General features: G+C 37.2%; 1 protein-coding gene across 1 annotated transcript; it reads right to left on the bottom strand.

Moving 5' to 3' along the window:
• Positions 10,613-18,484, bottom strand: LOC109823545 (cytochrome b-c1 complex subunit Rieske-4, mitochondrial-like; the record flags this gene model as incomplete). Its single annotated transcript, XM_020389823.1, has 2 exons — positions 10,613-11,631; positions 18,355-18,484. Coding segments are annotated over 2 exons (777 nt in total), but the record flags the coding sequence as incomplete, so codon positions are not given.

Raw genomic sequence — 18,486 nt, 5'->3', positions numbered from 1 at the left:
ATTTTGCATTCTGGACCTGTGACACAAAGTTGGGCTCTACATTTGAGCCTGAAAATACAGCCACGAACTCTGCATTTTGAGTCTGGAACACAGCCACGAACTCTGTGTTTTGTTATTGGGACATAGAGATAAACTCTATGTTTTAACTCTGGAACACAGAGGCGAGCCCCAGTCGAGCTTGGTGAGCTTCAGGCTAAGTCCAATGTTCAGACAAAGTCCAATCTTGCAGGCAGACTTCAGAATATAACTCGCTGTGAAGAACAGGTCATAACTTTCAAACTGAAAGTTGGAATTGGATGAATTATATATAAAAATCAACTATCTCAACGTGACGGAGCCAACCAAACTCACCCAAAGGGTTTAGTTTTCTCCTGTCTATTTCACCAAATTCCTTACGGTTTGAGAGATATCTACGTTTTGATTTGAAGAGACCGTTAATTTGTAGTCTCTTTTACTAGAGTATTGTAAATATCGTCATCTTGTAACCTTCACCTTAGCTCCTTGAAAATAAGAGAATCATCAGATTATAACTCCCGATGTTATTTGTGAAGGCTGTTGAATTAGAACTTTCATCGATCTACGTGAAAGTTTGTTTCAAATTGTAATTTTCTGGAAGCCGTCAGATTGTAACTTCTATTATTGGTGTTTGATAGGGATTAGCTATCTGCAGTAATTTTTAGACAGCCTACAGAACCCCCTCTAAAGTTTTCAAAAGTTCGCGGTTGATTGGGATGACTTTTTGAAATACTTTGGATCTCAACTCTGATCTTGGAGCTGTTGATTCATTATCATAAAAGAGTTGTTCTCTGCACCCCCTTTGAAGGCATCTTGGTTGAAGGGATTTTGCCATGCAGGACTTGTGTGAGGATGAGTTTTGAAGAGAAACTGTAGCAACGATACAAGCTACTTATGAGCAGAAGCTCACAAACGTCACGTCACGGCTCATATCCATTCAGCTGATGGGCCCACAAATATTTATAGGATTTTTGACAAACCCTCAGTCATTAACGAATTTGATAAGCCTTTGCCGACTACCATTTTAGTCAGGCTAGCATGTGGATTGTCTAAGTTCGTTCCACATGTAATGTTATGCTAAAAGAATAAACTCTCTTAGACTCGGTGCTATGATACAAAATAGATAGACTTTGTCAATTTTATGGGAATGGACTACCTAGCAATGCGTGTTAGGCATAGGCTTATCTTCAATTAGGGTCAAAATAAAATCCCTCATGCGTACAAGGTATGGATTCTAGTGTTATTAATAACAACCTGCTATGATATTGAATACGTAGGGTTTGTCATTCTTTCTTCCAGTGTTATGTTTTTACTTGAAACACTGAAAGATAGTTGGAATTAAGTGCCAGAGGTGTAGTATTAACTTAGCATAAATTGTCACTTAGAGTAAAATTCAAAAAAAAAATATTATCACTAGGATAATTCCAAAAAATCCTTAATCCGCTGGGGATTTTATAATAAAAACTTGCTATTTTTATTAAAAATGGATTAACAAGTTCATTGGAGAGTTTGACCATTAGAGGTGTGATGTTAACCTAACAGTATTTTATAGGCATATCGCTCTATTAAAGAGAGTTGATAAATTGATTTGGTCGTCAGAGGTATGATGTTAACTTGATGGGTTTGTGGACCTATTGCTCTATTGAAGAGAATCGATAAGTTGATTATCAGAGGTATTTCGTTAACGTGACAATATTATGGACCTATCGCTCTATGAAGAGAGTCGATAAATTGATTGTCAGAGGTGTAATGTTAACATAACGTCATCAGACGTGTAATATTAACGTGATGAAAGGATTGGTTGTCAGAGGTGTGATATTAACGTAACAAAATTTATTACGATCGGAGCAATTTTATAGACTTATCATCCTATTGAAGAGGATTGATAAGTGGATTATCAAAGGTATGGTGTTAACGTGACATGAATTTGTTACGATTGGAGCAACTTTGAGGACTTATTATCCTATTTAAGAGGGTAGATAAGTGAATTGTCAGAGGTATAATATTAACATGATAGGAATGTACTACGATGGGAGCAACTTTGAGGATTTATCATCTTATTGAAGAGGATTGATTAGTGGATTGTTAGAGGTGTGATGTTAACATAACAGGAATTTGTTACGATCGAAGCAACTTTGTGGACTTATCATCCTATTGAAGCGGATTGATAAGTTGATTATCAGAGGTGTAATGTTAACGTGACAGAAATGTGTTATGATCAAAGCAACTTTGAGGACTTATCGCTCTATTGAAGAGAGTCGATAAGCTGATTGTCAGAGGTGTAATGTTAACATGACGATGTTTGTGGATTTTATGATTGACAGAGGTATTCTATTAAACGTGACAACTCAAAAAATTTATTACTCATAATCCAATGGACCACAACTAAACCAACCCCCAGTCTTGAACAAGTGCAGGGGAGAAAAAGGGGTAGACAAGGTACATCGCCTAGTAGGCCACTATCCGTCAAGTCGTTCAGTGAAATTGGAGTATAACGACTATGATTGGAATACACCACAGAGCAGACCGTTATCTGAAGAGTTTGGTTATTAGAGGTAACTGTTAATGTGATAGCTTTGTGGACCCACCATCCTATTGAAGAAAATTGGCTTTAGTGATCATAGTATCTTCTCCTTCTGACTGAGAAGATTGGGCTTAGTCCTATTGCTCAAATTAAATCTGCTTACTTTGTTCTTCGATTTTGACCCTGGTAATAATTTTTTGAGCCTATTCACCTTAAGAGATTAGTTGTCTCTAGGAATGGCATTCTGCAACCCTTATTTATGCTAGAAGATTGGTCTGCAAGTTGTGTTAATAGGTCTTCACTAAGGTAGATTGTGTCATACCTGACGAACATCGAAGAGTCATACTTCGAAACCTCTTGACGAAGGCTTTGACGGGCTCACTCTTCTTCTGCTTAGTGGTGAGAAGGGTATGGATGGAGACTTCTGTATCCTCTTCAAAGAATCTTGACTGCTTAGTGGTGAGAAGGGTATGGATGGAGACTTCTGTATCCTCTTCAAAGAATCTTGACAGGAAGAGTTTCTCTAGATCTTCCAACTTTTGGATACATCTGGCAGACAGTTTCCTGAACCATTCAAAGACAACTTTCTTGAGGGTACCAATGAACAATCAAGCCAATATGGCGTTGTTGATATCACATTCCCAGTCCATAACTTGAAATGATAGATATGTTGATTCGGTGATCTCTTACCGTCAAAAGTTTGTAGCGTCGAGACATTAAACTTTGGAGGATAAGGGGATGCATCTCATTCGGCATGATAAGGCCTAGCAACTCCCTCGTCTTGGAGCTCGCTTTTGTTAGCAATGGTATTGGGACGAGCTTCCAATTCTTCCATTTTAGCAGACTAGAAATTCTGCTCGTTCTTAGTCTCTCTTCCTTCATCAGTGGAAGATTCTAGGTTATGGGCTTCTTGGTCAGAAGGAGCATCGTCAACTAATTTTTCCTTCCCTTTGCTTGTGTGAAGTTAGGGTGAAGACGATTTTCCTCTCCGGGAAGATTTTTGCCTTAGCGGTGAATCTGTCTTCTGGAATTTGGCCATGTGTGTGACACTTTGGGCCATCAGGATCCAGAGTTCATTGAGGGTCTCCTATAGTGATTTGAGCATGGCCTCCTGCTCATCAACCCTCTTTGAGAGATCTTTAGAATTTTTTGCCATGAGGGCGAAGCTCCATGTCCAACGAAAGAACTTGATGATTGAGACTCCGTAATGACTGAACGTTCATTATTGGAATTAGTTCTTCTGGCTAACCTCCGATAGTTGACAGGGGTAATGGCACCTATTTGCGTCCGAGAGCATTGATAGATTCCTTCAAACTCGTTAGCAATTTCTCTGACACTTAGAGAACGATCCGTCTCTGACTCATCAAAACTATAGACTGATGACTTCCCTCTACTGATCACATTGATAGTGACTCTAGGATACTCGGTCTCTAAAGACTTCTTCTTTTAATGACGTCGTCACTTGCTTGGTCGAGCAACGCTTGTCAATCGGCCGAACACTAATCGCCTAGGCATAAAAGCACAACATTGGCATTCTGAGAGGACCATAGAAATTAGCCGCTCACATTGACATGAATGAGTGGTTTGTTGCATCGGTCTTGCCCTTAATAAAAGTTCCCTTAAATCGGAGACTTGGGAAGCATTTCTTACCAAACGTGAGGTTGAAGCTAGAACCCTCTGTCCATCAGTAGACGGGACTGGTTATTGGTGAATATGGATCTAAATCCATGTTGGTCTTTTCTAACACGAAAAATCACATCTTGTCCTAAAGAAGGAACATGAGGGTCATATTTAGATTGAAGAACGCAAGACTAAGGTCTGCGTTTTGCTGGTGAAACGTGCCTCTGCGAGCTGCATTCTGGCTTGTCAATGCAGTCCTGAGACTTGTGTTAGGATTTTGGAACACTCTCCTAAGAATTGCGTTCAGGCTGATTAACACGGTCTAGAGACCTGCATTTTGGTTCTAGACGTAGTCCTGAGAGTTACGTTCTGTTTGGAAAACGTGTCCCGAAGGACTGCGTTTTGGTGTTGGAGCGCGTCCCTAAGAACTGTGTTTAGGCTGATTAACATAGTCTGGAGACCCGTGCTTTGGTTCTGGAACGTACTTTAGAGAGTTGCATTTTGTTTGGGAAACGCATCCCAAAGAACTGTGTTTTGGTGTTGGAACGCATCCTTGAGGATGACGTTTTGAGTTTGGAACACTCTCTCGAGGGTTGCGTTTTAGTTGGATCACACGGGGCTCGTATTTGGGCTCATCAATATAAGGATTGCGCTTTGGAGCAGAAACACAGAGCTCTTGCTGAGACTCACAAACGCGGGGCTCACGTTGATTGAGAGATCGGCTATCTCGGAATTGTGCTCGTCTTCGGGATCTCCTCCTTCATCGAGTGGCATTCTTCTTAGCCTGTTTTAAGGCTTTTGCAGTGTTGCTGTCTGTGTTGATCAAGTTTGTCACCGCAATGAGCCTTTTGTGACCCGATACCTGTCGTTTTGGTGTGGGTGTGGAACCTTCAACTCGGTTAACGAGTTTGGTTGAGGCTGAGTCTAGTCCTTTAGAGGAGAGGCTATTCGAGAGATATGGTCCAAAGGAGAGGACTTCGTTTGGTGATTCGGTAGCGGTTGGAGCTTTAGTCCTCTTGGAGACTTTACGGATCTTGCGCATAGCCTTGGGGCTAAGGGGTCCGGAGGAGAGTAACTCCTCATACTTGGCTTGATCAAACTCCACAATGTGAGTTTCAACCATTGTTCCAGCGAGGTTGATGTCGGATTGCGCCACCACTTCTTTATCGGTGAAAAAACTAGTCCCCAGCAGAGTCGCCATCTTTTGGTTAGTGGAAAAATTCGAAGAAGAAAATTAAGAAAATAAATTTGTACTATTCTCTCTGACAGACTTAGAAAAAGAATTAATTATAATTTTCTTAATGCAATCCCTCTCTAACAAACTTAGAAAAAGAAATTATAATATTCTTATATCGGATTCCCGATTTACAAAAGAGAAAAGGAATCGACGGAGATCCTTCTCTTTGTTTAAAACTGGGTTCTTCTTAGTGTCGATGAGATACCTCCCTCGAAACTCATGTCGAGTTTGCTTCTCGTTGACGATCCGACGCTTCACCTCGTTGGAACAAAGTCTATTCCTCTAGGATTAGATGTCGTGGCGAACTTGCGTGGTAAGTTGAACAGAACTCTTGACGAGTTTAGAAACTCAGAACGAGTTTAGGAACTCAGAACGAGTTTAAAACTCTGTAAAAAAGTTGACTTGAACCGAAAATCGGTTTTTAAGCCAAGCACCAAGCTCCAAGACCTTTCTTACTGAAGGATGCTCCAAGATCTCCAAGAACACAAAATGTCGATCTCACTTTATGCGATGTGGCGAATGCAAAAAGTCGATCCAATTGGAGATCCTGAACTCAATTGAATTTTCCGTCATTTATAGGGGAATAAGGAGTGTAATCGCCCCTTAATTCGCTCCTAAGTGGGGGAGTGATCTCCTCAAATTGTGAAAAACGGTTTTGAAACCGTTCAGCTCATGTTTGAACGAGTCAATTGTAAGAATTGTGTTCTGGGCATGAATTCTGTGTTCTGGACCTGGGACGCAGAGTTGGGCTCTGCATTTTAGCCTGAATACACCGCCACAAACTCTGTATTTTGAGTCTGGAACCCAGCCACGAACTCTGTGTTTTGAGTTTGGAACGCAACCACAAACTCTGCGTTTTGTTGTTGGGATGCAGAGATAAGTCCAATGTTCAGGCTAAGTCCAATGTTCAGGCAAAGTCCAGTTTAGTAGACGGACTTCTGAACATAACTTGCTGCGAAGAACAAGTCATAACTTTTAAACCATAAGTCAGAATTGGACAAATTATATATGAAAATTAACTATCTCGACGAGACGGAGTCGACAAAACCCACCCAAAGGGTTCGGTTTGCTCTCGTCCATTTCGTCAAATTCCTTACAGTTTGAGAGATATCTGCATTTTGATTTGAAGAGACCGTTAATTTATAATCTTTTTTGCTGGAGCATTGCAAATATCTTCATCTTGTAACCTTCGTCTTGGCTCCTTGAAAATAAGAGAGTCGTCAGATTGTAACTCCCGATGTTGATTGTGAAGGCTGTTGAATTAGAGTTTTTATCGATCTACATAAAAGTTTTTAAATTGTAGTCTTCTAAAAATCGTCAGATTGTAACTTCCATCATCAGTGTTTGATGGGAATCAGCTATCTGCAGTAATTTTTAGACAGCCTACACTCTGTTTCGTGACCTTGATATCACTCACGGATGTAATCCATCTGACTTTGTAAGGGGAAGGGTGCTTCTGTGTCTGCAACTTCAGCCTATCTACTGCTTCTTGAGATATCAAATTCTCTTGACTGCCGCTATCAATTATCAACTCAATCACATGCTGATTCACCTTGTAACGAGTTCGAAAAAGATTGTGCCTTTGTGGGTCCGCAGCCACCCTTAGTTGCCAACATCATTCTGCGCACTACACGCACCTCATGCTCTTCCTCGTCATAAACATCATCAGGATTGACCGTATGGTGTTCAAGCTCAGTCTCAAGCTCGCCTTTCTCGTTGTCCTTCCTTTCAACCATATTAACTCTATCACGGTTAGGACAGTTATTAGATAGGTGCCCCGTCTGTTGCCAGCGATAGCATTTGTTCCTATGAGTCGAGCATAGGGATTATTATTGTGCCGATTCGGCTGAACTCCTCTCTGTTGGTTCTGGAAATTCTGCCAATTCTGCAACCCTCGATTCCCTTGCTTTGTTGAGTCTATCTTATCATCTGCATCCTTTTAAGTAGTGTTCTGGTTTTCAGTCTGCTTATACCCTGTATTCAGACCTCATGACAACTCACCAAATCTCTTATAATTGGACTGATATCTATTGGGACGGATGAGTTGCGCTTCCACCTTCATAGAACGATTAATTGCTTCATCCACACTATATATGGTTGTCAACTGCACTTGATCCTTGATCACAGTGCGAAACCCACCAATGAACCTGGAAATTTATTGTACATTTGTTTCGTTCAGGTTGTTCTGCACTGATAGTCTATAAAACTCCTAGGTGTACTACTGGACTGTTTGATCCTCTTGTTTACAATCCTGAAATTTTTGATAAATGATTTGATCATAATCTGTCAGAAGAAATCGAAGACATAGTGCCTCCCTCATACATCTCCAAGTGCGAACAGGTTGCTTGCCTTAGCGCATGCGATTGTTTTGAAATTGCTCCCACCAAGAAGAAGCTCCACTACATAGTTTATAGACCACATAGTTAACCTGTAAATTATCAGCAATTCTCATCAGGTTAAAATATTTCTTGACCTCAGCAAGCCAATCTAGAAAATCCTCCACATCAAGATTTCCGCTAAAGAAAGGGAGATCAGTCTTGATCTTCGGAATCCAATCATTGTATCGACCAGGAGCAATAAAGTGGTTATTGTTTGGACCGAAAGTTAGATCTTCCTCCCCTTCTGAATCCGAATCCAAACCAACCCTAGTCGGCAGCTCGTGGGGATTGGCCCCGCCTCCAACAGATCCTCCAGCAGGGGGAACTATCTGTTGCCTAGGGTTATTCCCCATCTACAAATTCCGAAGAGCCTCCATCATCAACTCATGTTGTTGTCGTGATTGTTCCAGCTGTTGTTGCATCTATTGTTGCATCAATTAGAGTGTTTGGACGATTACAATATTGGGATCATTGTTGTTCTCAGCCATTGCGTAGGATGAACCACGCTCTGATACTAACTGACGCAGTGGCGAAAACAAAGAAGCCTTACCATGAGGATTCCACGAACTCAAGAAAACACACCAAAACTTTCTTCAAGAAAAGTTTTATTTAATTCCAAGATATTCTTCTTTGTGTTACATGACTCTTCTTAAATAGAAAAATAAACAAGACTCCTAGTAAGACTAGAATTACAAAGAAAAAAGTATCAAATCCTACCCTAAAAAGACTCCCTATAATAGAGGAAACAAATCATGAATTAAAATTAAATTTGTTTTCTAATCTAAGAAAGTATTAAATCCTACCCTAAAAAGACTCCCTATAATAGAGAAAACAAATCATGAATCAAAATTAAATTTATTTCCTAATCTAATTTGACTCTAGCATTAAATTTATTTTCTAATCTAATTTTTCGAACTTACATTGCTTTTTTTGTCCAACATCACATCATCACCAAAATAAATTAAAAAACTAACAAAAAGTTCAATATCTTTCAATTCGGAAGGAATTTTGGAAAACAGACGGCATAAAAGCTCAACTTCAATCAGTTTGATTTGACTCCATCTGGAAAAACACAAGATTTTTATATATTATTTGTCTCCTTCTAGTCTACAGATTGAGAGATACGACTCATTTTTTATTGTAATTGTCAAAATCCCTTTCCGGACCCCATATAGGCTTCTATTGGTCTGGTTTTTCTATGGATGCATCCGCAACACACTATGTATCAAAAGTTAGCAAGATGTGGTACTTCATTTACAAAGAAGAAATAGCATAAAGACGCATTCGAAATAAGTTATTTTGAAGCGTCTTTTGGTAAATCATATGATTTGGAGGCCTTTTTCTAGGGCAGGACTAATGCAAAATGTAACACAACCATAATGGCGATGGATTTAATTATTTCCTTACAATTGTAATCCTAAAGTTGTCTCAGTCAAGCACTTATTAATAACAGTCTCAAACTTAGTATTAACACCCATTCTACTAGGTTGATCGTTTTCCCTCTCTTTTTTTTGATGGAAAATAGGGCATATGTGCCCTATCATAAGTATGATATATAACAAAAAATGTGAGATACTTACAAAAGAAGATATCTTCTAATGATTAAAACGATATCTCTGAGATGGAGAAAAAATCCAAATCAGTAGAAGATATCTTGGAGATAAGAATAAAAGAAAGCTACCAACAAAGAAAACAAACCGGAAAAACACAGTTTAACTACAAAACCTAGTAAAAGCAAAAGCAATAGAGAGGCCAAGACGCGGATCAAGGGATCCCGTTGCTGTCAGCACTCGACTCAAGGATATCTGCAAGCACGACGGATCGGTAATAAGGTAGTAAACTGACTTGTTGATGATTTGCTGAGGAGTGGTAATAAGGTTAGAGAAGATGTAATCGTTGCGGGCTTTCCACAGGACCCAGCTGATAGTTTTCATTCAGTAAACCCAGGGCCCATTCCCTATCTCACTTAGAATGAACACAAAGGAGGCAAAGGGAAAAAAAATTATTTCATATTTACTTTTTTTTTTTGTTAATCATGTATATTATTTTCTATCATTTGGTAGCAAATGCACCATATGCTAGGGTCTGGTGCTGTTGATTGGTGTTTGTTCCGTTCTAAAGTTAAATGATGACCCACCACCACAAGTAAAGCCTCATTCAAGCCGTTGGTATACCTAATAAATCTTCGAGAACATCCGTGATTTATGTCGGTGTTGCCTCTTCAAATAATAACATAGCAGCAATCTGAGAGCCAGTAAATGAGGTCCTTCCTAGCGGAGGAGCACGATACTTTATAAGAACAACCTCCCTACGAGCTGAGAATTCTAAACCTTTTAGGAGGATGGTAGATGTACAATTTGAAAATTTTTAACTCAGTCTTCTGAATGGATCAAAACATCCCGCTCTCATGTAGAGCGTTCTTAGAAAACTTGTACTTCCCTGAGCGATAACTTATTAGTAGAAATGTGGTAACAGAAATGTTGTCCAAAAATACTAAACTTCAATCTACAGAATAAATAGATAAGAAAAGGCCAGAGATGATTGTAGCTGATTTCTACAACAGATCTCCTACCAAAAAAATATATGAAAGACCACCTTAAACAACACCAGTTGCAACTCCCTGGATCTCTTAAAAAAGCGGTACTAAACAGGGAAGAGCCATATGAAATTAATTCAAATTTAAATTTAAAGGATACAAAAAGGAACAGTTTACCAACAACAAAAAGTCCACAGAGAATCAGAATCTAAGCACCGCAGATGCACCTCAGAATGAGGCTGTGCATCTTCATAACTATATGCCGTCCCTCTTTAAGAAAAAGCATCATGACAACAAATCAAGGTTCGTCAAAATTATTTTCAACGGTGTTCAAAGATACAGAACTCTGTGCCAGGCGCACGATTCAAACTCAGTTTGGCCTAAAAGAAAATGATAAAATACCGACCAGATTCCAACCAGCCAACTATCACTGTATGATGTTTCTCTTTAAGAAAAAGCATCTTTATTACAAATAATACCCTGCTTAAAAACATTCCAGAGCGCCAAATACACAAAAACATAACAAAACCATGTGACGACCGAACAAGGTTAAGAACAATTATTGTCAATACAGTGTCCAAAGATCCAGAAACATCTGGCGAGTGTAAATTTCAAGCTGAGGTAAGCAAGGGGGGTAAAAAAAAAAGAGAGGAAATTACTTACCTTCTACAAACTCAGCCAACGAGTAACTTGTTCTCCTCCAAGAAGCTATACGTTGGGACCTCCAGATTGAATGGAGCCGGTCCCTTGCGAATCCTTCCGGAGATATCATAATGTGATCCATGGCATGGGCAGAACCAACCCCCATAATCCCCAGCATTCGGCAGAGGAATGCAACCCAGATGCGTGCAAACACCAACAACCACAAGCCACTCGGGGTTCTTAACCCTAGCTGCGTCCTCCTGAGGATCCCGAAGGGACGCAACATCGACACTGTTGGCAAGCTTAATGTCGTCCTCAGTCCTGCGACGGATGAACACCGGTTTCCCCCTCCACTTGACGGTGACGGTGGACCCCGGCTCGATGTTGGAGAGATCGACCTCAAGGGAAGCAAGGGCGAGGACGTCTTTGCTCGCCGACATGCTGAGGACGAGCTTGAGGACTAGGAGACGGAGGAGAGAAGCGTAGACAAACCTTCCACCAGTTAGTACAAAGTAGGCGAATGCACGCTTGCTGGGGTCACCCGGAGGAAAGCGCTCATGGTTGTATTCGTCGTAGACAATTTTGGAGGTTGGGTTCTTCACAGCCGCAACAGTTGCTGGGAGGTCAGCTAAACCTAGATCCTGTTGCTGTCTTGGAGCCAGAGTATCAGTGGCAAATCCTGAAAATTGTCACCACAATATTTATATCAGTATGTGTGGCATACGTATAAGTGAACAAGATTCAGGGAACATATACTGAAGAGAGAACTGATAGCAAATGTTATCACCATAAAATTTAAGTCCGTGTATCCCTTGAATTGAAAATCTATGCTAGTATAAAAAGATGATTGGGGTGTTAAAACTTTTAGTTTTCTTTTTTACCCTCTTAAATTTTAATAAATTATAATTATATCATTATCTCCAATTAATTTTTCATTAAATAACTATATTAAATAAATATGACCTCTTATTATTTATGCACCTCCTCACCTTCGTAAATAATTATAATTATCAATAATATTATAACTATTAATTGTTTAACATTAATAAAATAAAATAATTTATAAAATAAGTATTATTAGTAGAAACCAATTAAATTATTATAATTATTATTTATGAACGATAATAAAATCATTAAATAATAATATATTTAGAAAAATATATTACTAAATACTATTAAGAATTATACTATAATTCAATGAGCAGTAAAATAAATAGAATAAATTTTGAATCACGTAAATAGTACAATTATTTATATAATATAATATAAAAATTATTAATTACACTATTTATTTAGTATTGTATTGTTAAATAAATTATATAAATATTTAATATTATTTTTAGAGTATTTTCCCAAAGATTATTACATGATACTTAACAATCTACAATTGTCAATGATTAAAAACTAACCTTTTACAAAAAAAATATCTAATATAAATAATAGTACTATTAATTGTTAATAATAGTACAATAAAATTTTATAAAATACTTATAGTGCTAAATAATTTAAGAGCACAATTAAAAAATTAAATTAGATAGATATTTTATAGCATATCAACAGTATAATTATTTTAATAGTATTACTTGAACTAAGAATTATAATATTAAAAAATGTGTTACAGTAAAACCTCATGAACTTTCAGCATTTTGCAGTAATAGACTTTATGAACTTTCGAAATCACATGAAGTACCTAATGACTTTTGTAGAGAGCCCCTAATATGTTTTAGACAAATTACACCAAACCCCCCATTAACTTTCAAAATGCCTTTTTATGCCATTTTTTGGTTCTAATTTATAGTGGTTATCTACAAAATTTAGAAAGTTACTCGGAGCCTTCTTCGGGAAAAAAAAAAGTCATTAGGTGTTTAGTGTAATTTTGAAAGGGCTAAAAGTTCACAAAGGTCTAGTGTAATTTACCATATTAAATAATTATAATGAGAAATAAGGTTTAGTGTAATTTACCCTATTAAATAATTATAATGAGAAATAATTATTACAATATGTTGCAGATTTCAAGTGTACCTATCTAGAGAACATCAGGAAAAAGCTAGTTATATTAATGAAGCTTAGTTAATTTACAGCTAAGTTAACAACTTTCAAGTTGGAGGGTCATATTTAATAGAACTCCTAAACTTGACAGTTTTATTTAAGAACAATTTTAGATTTGGGGACTTAGTTAAAAAAGGTTAAACTGCGCGATCATTATAAGAAAAACATTCAATTACAATAATTACAAAATAATAATTAATTCGTACATTTCTTATTAAGCAATCTTATTATACAATTTTATTTATTAACGCATAGTTTTACTATTTAATAAAACAATTCAAACTTAAAACATGTACGTTCACATGCAAAGCACATGCATTATACTAGTAATAAGACACATGCCAGAAAGAAACGAATTGTAAGTTCAGATGTTTCTTACCTATGGGTCACAAACTTTAACATATGAACACAATTAAAAGTCGCATGTTTTCCTTCTGTTTATCAAGTGAGATTATAGATCAGAAACATAACAAACATGTGATGTTATAATGGAAAATGTAACTACATGGCTCCAGTTTTTTTTCAATTTTATCCTTTTACTCCTAATACCCAAACCCGGAACTGAAAAACATTATCCACTCCAATTTCTGACAGGTAGAGGTATACAAAGAACCTTTTAACCCAATATATTCAAATAGTATCTGAGTAGACCAGAACATTCAAATAGTATAGAAAAGAATGTTTACAAATAACAAAAAAATCTATATAGAACACAGCTGATACACTTACAATATCAAATTTAAGACTATAGTTAATAAATATAAATAGTTAGCTAGCAGTTATATTCTGATTACATAATCTTTAGGGCATATGTGTATTACTAATGAAAGATACAGATGCACTTATATATTGATTATATGATTTTTATTACATATCAACCAATGTATCCCGAAAAGGTAGCCACATGACACACAATTTCATCGCCGATACTTGCTAGACTTCCAACCTCATTCATTGCAATTACAACCCAAGCAGTTCAAGTATAGAGAGATAATAGCTGTTATATCAATGTCATTTAAGTCAACTCAGGTTTCTGTCTTGTTCAGATGAAGTAAAGTTCATACTGAACAGGATCAAAAGGCAGATTGTTACGCAATGATTATCATGTTACTTGTTGAAATAAATTTTTGGGCACTCACCATTTCCATCCCATGAATGTATCAACCTATATCCGCAAGCATATTGACTCGATTATTAGTAACTTTACCAATTTATTATTAATATCAAAATTACAACAAGAAAAACGCTCATGACATCTTATTTCGTTGCAACATTTCCTTATTATGACAAATTCCAACCCTAGTAACACCATTCTAATACAGACAACTACATGATAAATGTATGTTCTTTAAAAAATACCATGACTGAAACCCTAATAAATTGATTTCTTCATACCCCAATCGAAATTATCATTCTAAATATAGGCTACAACTGAGCTAATGTAGCAGCAGAGTTGCTGAGAGATGCACTTTCTTATACTGCCACTCGACTTCTTCAAACAAGCATTCATCTTTGTTTCACCACACCAAAAAAAAAGAAGTCCAGTTGAACCAAAATGCAAAATTTATCTATATTTTCACGACTGGTTCAGATCATGAAATGCGCATATTTTTCAATGCTTCCACACCAACTAAACATAATGAGATTCAACCATCAAAGTTCACCCTCACACACCCCATGTTTTAAGAAAGCTTCGAGCACCATGCCTAGTGCCCAGAGCCCAGGCTCAGAGATAGGCACTTGAGTAAGACATATGAACTGTTTGGCATCTTATTTTTTATTTTTTTTATTTTTATTTTTACTTTATTTTATTATTTCTTTATTATGCCATAGTGAGAGATGTGAGATTTACAGCTCCAGTGGCTAAAAAGAAGCACCCAAGTGAGGGTCTTCATAGAACCAGCAGGCTTGACGCTGTGCCAGCATTCACCAACTCGAACTTGAGGCAAGGCTAGCTTTGATTAAGTCAGAACAAAATGGGATGTCACAAATAGGCCCCAAACCCCCATCTAACTACAAATTCTTTATGTACCTACGGGATTAACAAATACAATTGCAGAATATTCCAAAATGTATCACAAAATGGTGTATAGCATTACGCCAATCCAATCGAAAATCTGAAAAGAACCATATACTGCAAATAGACATAACTAGTAGTTTAGGTTCAATGTTGAACGAATCAAGAATAAATTGACTAATTACAGCCACAATGATGTCAAAATTAACTATATCAAGATGGGGAACTCTCACAGCTCATAGCATTTTAAATAATTTGGTACAACTTGCCTGATGAAGGCCAACCAGAACAACTAAAGTCTCATTAAAATGTTAAAAGCTTAACTCATGCAGAGGTGTCGCAAATGTAGTCCAGCTTAAAAACTTCTCTTTTGTTTACGGAATAAAGTAACATGAGAAAACCCAATAAAAATGGTAGCAAAATTAAACAACTATCAAATGAAAAACCAGCAGTTACAAGATTTATTAAATAAAAATTTCCCATAAGTATCAAGTATCAACTAATGATGGGATGTGTATTCACTTGAAACGCTTCGGCTAACTTAATATCCTCATCTTAAAACTCCCAAAGCTCAAATTACTCTAAAGTACAAATCTTATCAAACTAGAAAACTAAATAACTTTTAGCGTTAAAATTTTTCACATTTCTCCATGTTAATGTCATTAATCTTAACAGCTTATTTCATCTCATATAATCACAAAATCCTCCTAAATCTGCCTAAAGAATGAACTACTAAATGATAGACTCGTATCCAATAGACGTTCAAATACCTTCAAATCAACAAAAAATATCTATATCACTCGTGCTGAGGAAGTACCTATCTATTACCATAAACATTTTACATATATCAGCTTAAATTTTCCAATAATTTAGGTCAATCACATCAATCAGAGCAACTAGCAATCGAAGCCTGATCCAATAAATCAGTAAACAGAATCGAAACCTCAACCTCTTGCACATCCAATAAGCCCCACTTAAATCAACCTCCTTATAGGAGAATCCACGCTTGACCGCAACTCCTTAAACGATCCATCTCCAATGATCGGATGGTTCTTGAATGCGAAGAAAGAAGAGGATGCCGAAGCAGCCTCTACAAGAGAGAGGTTAGCCTTCTTCCTACTGTTCTCTAGATCCTCGAGCTCGTCACTCACACTCTAGGCACACTCCAAGGTTCCGTCTTTGCTTGGATCTTAGGGGAGAGAAAGAAGAAATGAATATGAAAATGAGAAATTTAGATTCGTGGACTTGCTCATGTTGGATCTAGGCCATTCAACTGGGGATTGAATAGTGGTCTACGATTCGCTACGTAGCACGGATATGGGTGCAGATACAAACATGGGACATGGCAAATTTGTAAAATGAGGGATGCCGGGACACTACTTTATGTGTGTGTAGATCACATATTCAATTAAATACACATAACATTCGTATGTTTCTTTCTATTATCTACAACAAATAAGATAAAGTTAAATCAAACAAAGAATAGGTTAACAACAAAAGTTTAGTTTTGATCGCATGGGTTAACATGATGAGTGTTTTTAGATATGAAAGTAATAGGTTTCAATTTTCAGGTTCAAAAACAGATTGGTTTTGAACCGCACATGTCTATGACGTGTCCATGGAGAATTTGTGCCCCACACGAGGAGGAATTCTATCGGCAATCGCGTTAAGCAACAGCCAATAGCCAGTTGCTGCCACCCGATAGATATTTCGAATGGACCATCACATCTTAAAAAGAGAATTTTACACTCTCACCCTTCTTTTCTAAAATTGCAACCAGTGGCACAACTCACGAAAGCGTGCAACTCATTGATTAGAGGGAGCATCTTAGTATTATTTCCCGTAGCACCCTCTTATTATTATGGGTTTCTTCGATATTAGTCCCCAAATGTTTCATATTTTGAAATTAGTCCCCAAATTTTTAAGTATTTTGAAATCAGTCTCCCAAATCTTAAAATTTTAAAATTAGTCCCAAATCTTTCAAGTGTTTTGAAATTAGTCCCTCTAGCACTAGATTGAAAGATTTTGGAGACTAATTTCAACACATTTAACAAATTTCGGGAACTTTTTCAAAATATGAAGATGGGACTAATTTCCAAAATACTTAAAGATTTGGGGACTAATATCAAAAAACTTAATGTGATGCAGTACAAGTCATTGAAGATTTCACATCAAAAAAATGCTATCATTCACTTGCAACTAGATTCTTGCTAATATTGATGTCTTAATTCAGTAATTAGTTTGTAGAGGTATTACTGTAGTGAACATGCACAACCGTCAATCTTCATACAAAAATTAAAACTTTGATATAACTTAAGCAATTTTAAAGTAAGTATTTATTTTAATTTTCAAATTAGTAGTAATCATTGTAGACAAGTATAGCCACTTTTTATAATTACCAATAATGTAAAATACAACTTTTTAAAGGTGTTATGCATAATTCAGCCCCCGCTAATTTCATTTCCGTGCAAAATCAATTATTTAAGGTGGCATACCCAATTTAACCCCGCTAATTTCGGTAACAGGTAACAAATTAAATTTGGGAAAGACAGCCCAATAATAACGCAAGTATCTTGCGGCGGTCGTTACCGCTAGACTTTCTCCGAACACGAGGACACGGCATTTAAAACACGCATGCCAGACATGAACACCACATTTAAAATGGCGTGTCTTGAGTAACCTAGACGATTAGTAGTTTGCTACTTTTTAAACACTGAGGATGAAGAAACCAGACTAGCGAAAGAGTTTTTAAAAAGAAAACTCTGGTTGTTTCCTCTTTATAAAAAGGTGCTGCAAACCAAATACGTACGGTGGTCAAATAATTAGGATAGCTGGAACTTTATATCACATAAACCCTAATTGATGAAACAACAATGCAAGTTACTATCGTTAATTTGGTCTGCTTATTTCATCTCATACAATCATAAAACTCCCCCATATTTGCCTCCAAAAATGAACTAGTAACTGATGGACAGATTGACTATCCAGCAACGAAAAGCTACCTATCTCAGAGTAAAGCAAGAAACCGGAGATTCTATCCAAACAAGAAAAATCAATATCTACATCATAAAATTTTCAGCTCCCTATACGATTGGCTTAAACAATCCAACCCTAATCCAATCAAACAATCAATAGACTCCGAAACCCTAACTTCTTGCGGATCTTATCCACTTCAATCATCACCCCCACTAAAGCAACTTATCTCATCTCATAAAATCACAAAATTCCCCTAAAAATTAGACCTTGGGCAACTTCACATCACGGAAAAAGCGCCACGGCCCACAAACAACATATAAATCCAATCAGTCAATAGATCAATAGGATCGAAACCCTAACCTCTTGCGGATCCAATTAGCCCCGCATCGATCAGCCTCCTCCTCGGAGAATCCAAGCTCGTCCTTGAGTCATCGGGCGATCGATCGCCAGCGACCGGGTGGTTCTTGGACGCGAAGAAAGACGAGGAGGCCG

This window comes from Asparagus officinalis, chromosome 9 (genome assembly GCF_001876935.1).
Source record: "Asparagus officinalis chromosome 9, Aspof.V1, whole genome shotgun sequence".
NCBI lineage: Eukaryota > Viridiplantae > Streptophyta > Magnoliopsida > Asparagales > Asparagaceae > Asparagus > Asparagus officinalis.
Note: the sequence above shows the minus strand (reverse complement) of the source record. Positions and strands in the feature narration are given on the sequence as shown.